This window comes from Bidens hawaiensis, unplaced genomic scaffold (assembly GCF_021521415.1).
Source record: "Bidens hawaiensis isolate Kalapana, Puna unplaced genomic scaffold, B.hawaiensis_p1.1 tig00056083_1, whole genome shotgun sequence".
Lineage (NCBI taxonomy): Eukaryota > Viridiplantae > Streptophyta > Magnoliopsida > Asterales > Asteraceae > Bidens > Bidens hawaiensis.
Window position 1 is genome coordinate 44,917 of NW_027500117.1, and position 5,711 is coordinate 50,627.

General features: G+C 32.3%; 1 protein-coding gene across 1 annotated transcript; it reads right to left on the minus strand.

The window, feature by feature from the left end:
- Window positions 1-2,353: 2,353 nt before the first annotated feature.
- Window positions 2,354-5,677, minus strand: LOC143601336 (sm-like protein LSM1B). The gene is made up of 5 exons (XM_077078773.1): window positions 5,533-5,677; window positions 3,754-3,822; window positions 3,548-3,663; window positions 3,397-3,459; window positions 2,354-2,604 (listed from the first exon to the last, which is right to left on the minus strand). The coding sequence occupies exons 1-5, from the start codon at window positions 5,591-5,593 to the stop codon at window positions 2,527-2,529; spliced, it is 387 nt and encodes a 128-aa protein (XP_076934888.1). The 5' UTR covers window positions 5,594-5,677; the 3' UTR covers window positions 2,354-2,526.
- Window positions 5,678-5,711: the final 34 nt, after the last annotated feature.

Consider the following 5,711-nt stretch of genomic DNA (forward strand, 5'->3'; position numbering starts at 1 on the left):
CTGCTAACTGTAGCTGGAAATTGGTGGCTGGTGGCTTGAAGCTGGTAGCTGTAACTGGTAGCTGGTAGTTGTAGTTTTTTAGATATATTTAGATATTTGGCAGAGTAGCTGGAGCTTTTAATAAAACGTATAAAATTACTAAAATAACCGTAACTAAAAACAATAATAGAAAATGCATTTATTTTGGAAGGTTATTTAAGTAAATTAAAATATTAAAAGCTTGTAGCTCTTTCTAAACGTTACTAGTAGAACCTTTAAGTTTTTTCTCATAACTTAAAAGCTTCAAGCTCCTTAAACCAAACAAAACTTTTAATCGAGTAGAAGTTTTTCCATAAAAGTTTGAAGTTAGAAGCCTATAAAAGCTTCCTGCCAAACATACCCATAATGGTTTTAAATAGGTAATTATAAAAACGCAAAAGTATTAATTTTATTTTAAAAATAAAAGTGAAGCAATCGTTTTCATACACGTGAAATATAAAATGGCGTGACACTTACATATATGATTATGTATAAAATGTGAAATATAAACCACACCATATATGCTTACATGGGTATGTATAAAAATGATGTGTCGCTTACATGAAAGTTTATATATATGATTTTTAATTAAGTAAACGACTGCAAAACGTTATGAATTTTCTCTACCTCCTCAGTTTTCCAATCACCAGTTTGAAATTCAAGTGTAACATTATTATAATATATTCAACCTACAAGTTTATTATTAAGTTGAGAGATACAACATTAAACTCAAAACACGTGACGACTATTTCGTCAAAGACCATTATTCGCGTTCTAATCGTCTATGAAGATCATACTAGTATCCAAGGTGGGTTCGCACTTCGCTTGGTTCGCAACTTGCAGCCACATGTTATACTTACCGAAAATGCCAAAGTGGCCACATGATGGGTTATATGCCTCAAAACAACAAAATGACACATTGAAGTTTACATTTGGCAAATTATTTTTTATATTAATCAAATAGATATATTTCTTTAATTTAATCGTACACATGGCTGTGTGGATGGAAATATATACTTGTGTTCCACTTATATGTAAACCCCAAATTGCACCTTGTAATTATGTGACGATGATAAGAGTGTACTTTTATTAAAAACTTACTTTTTATTTTTCAAAAAAAAAAAACACGAATATATACACATGGGCATAACCGTGTCGAATGACATAACTATTATACATATGTTTATTTCAACCTTTTATTTTCTCTCAAATGCTTATTTATTCCAAAGCCAAGTTCGCACATTTATCCATTTTACTTCTTGTTATAGACGTTTTTTAATACATCAGAGCGTTATTGTTATATGTCTTAATCAACCTATACTATCACAATTTACTAAAAATTTGACGCATTAGACTAGTTAGTCAAATTTGATCTCGTAATCGGTATAAGCTAACAACTAAACAGTCCAAATTTGATCTCATATGTGGTCCTAGTTAATTAGTTTGTTACATATCCAATTTCTCACGTGGTTTTATTTCATGACTCTCAAGACAAATCAGATGACCCGGCTAGTTTTCAATCATCTTTCACACCTTTTTGTTCAATTTTTAACCGGCCTCTCAAATTTTGAACCCTCACCAAAATGGTGAAGGTTGGTCTTTACTACTACTACTTTACAAACGCTAGGACACCTTTTTAGGGGCTTTTTGTTTGTTTATATTATGAGGCCCAATGCAAATGGAATAAGCACCGCTACTTTTCAATCACTCGGTCTTTTGTGTTATTTCGTTGGATTCAGGAATCGTTACAGCACTCTTTCCCCTTGTAACAAAAAAAACCCCTTCTTAAAATCATTGTCAATTTCATTAATCAGTTGTTTATAATATTACATTTTTGTAAATAATTATACATTTCATAATGTATTTAGAAAAATGTATGTATCAACTTCAAAGAAGAGCAATCAACATTTTCTACAATGTTCTACAATGCAATAAATTCCGAGATAATGATCACAAGGTTGTCACAAGTGTTAAAACTCAAAAACACTCATCCACTTGCATGACAAGACAAAGGTTGGAATTGAAGGGATTAAACATGTAACCCTAAATTCTGCAAACTGTTAGTAGCCACCCAATTTATACATCATCTTTTTTTATTTTCTTCTCATCTTGTGGCCGCTTTGTTTATGGTGTTAAATGTAACACAGGTAAGCCGGTAGGGTGGTTGCCCCATTCAATTGATTATATATATATATATATATAATGATTACAATACAACCAATCTATAATTAATTTATTTTACTAAAGAGTCATGTTTCACATGTTTGAATGAGAAGCATTGTACATTTATCTAAAAAATACAAATAATGAAACATGAAACTAATTTTGGTTAGACTTAAAAGAAAATATTATCTGGATACTTGAAAAACACAAAGTTATTATTCAACAATCATAACACAAACAAAAACTTAAAATGTGATCTATCCATCATCAGCCTTGCCAATTTAAACACCACCACAATCACCACCCGCACCCGCTATAATATTTGCGGGCGTAAAAAAACAAGATTTAATCCATATCTAGGAATTCCATCCTTTTTCTCATCGTACCCTTGAGGTCCATAGCATCCCTCTCAACTTTCTGAGCCTGTCACAACATGTTGCCATATTTATATATATAAAAAATAAATTATCATATCATATTGTTTACAAAGATAAAAAGAATATGCATTACAAGTCAACACCACCCTACCCAATACCTAATTCTTTCTTTCCCACATAACACTACACACCACAAAAAATATATATACCAATTTTTTATTATTATTTATTTACTTCCCATATTATACACGTGCTAGTAGAACATGCTACAAGCATACTTGCTCTCACAGGAGCAATAACTATGTCTTGTTTTGTTATGTATTGTAGGGTTAGTAATCCATAAAAAAAGGTTTCTATGTTAAACAATTTCATGTGTTTTATTACTTTATATAACTGGGGTTGTTAAAAGTAAACTTCACTCAACTACCCCTTTATATGTATGTCAAAAATATTACTAGAAGGAGATCATAAAACAAATATCAAAAAAGTGATAAAACATGTGGAGCCACCTTAAATCATTAAAGGCAAGGCTACCCATATAATTGAACAACCACCCAAGTACAAATTTGGTTTCGTTAACGACACTAGCCAGCTCGAAGCAATAACAGATCAGATGGCGAAAAATGGGCGTCGTGTTATTGAAAAGACAACAACTTTAACCAATAACAAGTTGACACCCCATAAAACATATTTTTGTCATTTCAAACATTTTAAGGGCACTTTTAATTTTTCATCATCCGACTCGTTTTCGGCAATATTGGATGGAGAAGACATGTTTTTTTATTATCATATTGCCTACACTTATACAAAAATAAGAAGATACGGTTTTCGAAGTTACCCTTTTTATCTCGGCTTCAGAAACCCGAGTCATATGAGGGGGAAGTTCTTCTTTCTCCAGTTCCTTGCATTATGTAAACATATCATAAAAAAAGGTTATTTTTGTCAACTCGATGTCTTTTAAACAAAAAGTCAAACAAAACAAGTCTTACCAGCTCGCCAATCAAAACAACATTCTCTCCACGAATCACATATAAACCTAATGGGATGTCGCAATAAAGATCACCGACAATTACTCGCTCACATGCACCTTCAAGGACAGCATTGGCTGTATGTGACCACAAAACCAATTTCTCAGTACTGTTACTACCAAAACTATGATATAATTATGTTTCGTAATTAATGAGAACACCAGTACCAAACTGATCAAAAGACCGAAGTATCCCCAATAGCTTCCTTCCATCTCTTAGAAGTACAAGAAGCTTTTCTGCACGAAAAAATAACAATTTTTATCATCAACATCAATGAGAATCTATAGTTCAATAGTTTATAGGGTCTTTTTTGCATAATAGAGATATTTTATAACTTTCAAACATCTGATAACATTAGAGACACAACTATAGCGAGTCTTTTCCATAAAGTCTTTTCCTTTAAGCACTTAATAAGGGGTGCCGATAAAAAATAAATTGCTTTATTTGGAGGCTTCTTTTGGACAGGATATAGATGAAAACCACGTCAGTTGTGAAAGGTGTCTATTTTGAAAATCTAAAGTGTGTTATGTGTGCTGCGGGGCAGGAAGATGGGCTGCATCTGACGGTCCACTGTGATGCTGCAAGAATAGTTGGTCGATTTTACTTTCATGGCTAAAGATCCTGACGCTTGGAAGTATCGTTTCAGTTCAAGACATTCTCGAAATTCCAGCAAAGATACAAAAAATAAGGCAAAGGGTGATTTGATACAAGCAATCTTGGTGAGAACATTATTATGGATAATATGGAAAACGAGAAACGGCGTGGTATTCAATAATAAGACTTTTCGGTTATCAAAAGTGACTGGTGAAAAAAAGCTACTTCGTTTCATTGGAAGAAGCATAGGGGCAAAAGATAAAGTTTGGATTGGGAGAATTGGTGCAACTTTAACTTCGTAAATTTCCCGTGGTAATTCATTTTTTTGTTTTCCTTTCGGTTACTTCTTATTTTGTTTGGTTTCTTCTTTTTCTGTATTTTTGGACTAATTGTTTGTTTTTGGCCTCCTAGTTTCTTGCTAGGTGGGCTGAAATTTTTTAATAAAAATTGATTTTTCAAAAAAAAAAAAAAGTTTAAAATAACAAAAAAAAATTACAACAGTATAACTGATAAGATTAATAAGTTTATGTACAGAGCTAGTGTCTCCTTATCCAAACATAGTGGTTTGGTATAAGTTAAATACTAAAGCATGCTTCCACCAACAAAGCAATTTGTGTTCTTTCTAAGTCATTTGATTTGAAACAGTATTTGTTAACTATCCAGTGGATCAGGTCAACTCGGGCTAAATCATACGATATTAAAGTCAAGGGCTAAATTCGTGGAAATCAAAGTCAAGAGTTGAGCTCTTAATAAGTCGAAGTCAATGGTGAGTTTAGTGGAGAAATTAGTGGAAGGAGCAAATCAGCTAAACTAGTGGAACAATTATCTGTCTTTGTTTTCATTATGTATGCCAAAGATGTTTTAAGGGATTATATCCCCTATCAAATCGGGCCGACTATCTTTCCTAATTCAGTATCTTTCTGTATCGTAAAAAGCACTTGGCGGAGTTAGCCAATTGAACGAAAGCCTAATACTAGATCAGTTAAGCACAAATTGGGTTGTAAATGTGTTTTCACAATAACCAATAAAGCAATTCACTTGTTAACTTTTCAAGAATCGTGTTAGTTGAATCGATAGTTAACAGCAGAACTATTATGTATGCTTTGATTAGTCATAACAAGCATTCTGAAAATTAGATAAAATAAACCAGCAACAAAAAGTCTATATAGTATTGGTAATCCTAATAACAGCAAGTGAATTACTCTAGTAACCTAATTATTAATGAATGATTATAAGTTATAACACGATGTCACCAATGATTGTCATGATATTAGGTATGAGCATACAATTAAGCAATAGATAATAAAATAGTATAATTAAAAACCATGAAGATAGAATTAAGAGAAACTTACTGTCAAGATAGCTTGCAAGAGAAGTAGACAGATAAATATCTTCCGGCCCTGCCCACGACATTATTTTCGGTTCGGTTTATCAATCAAAAATATATCACCGATGAAGAATATTATCAAATTAGCCTCTCAATTCCCCTGTTTCTAAAGATAAACAGCTAGAATTAAAACCCTAGCTAGGG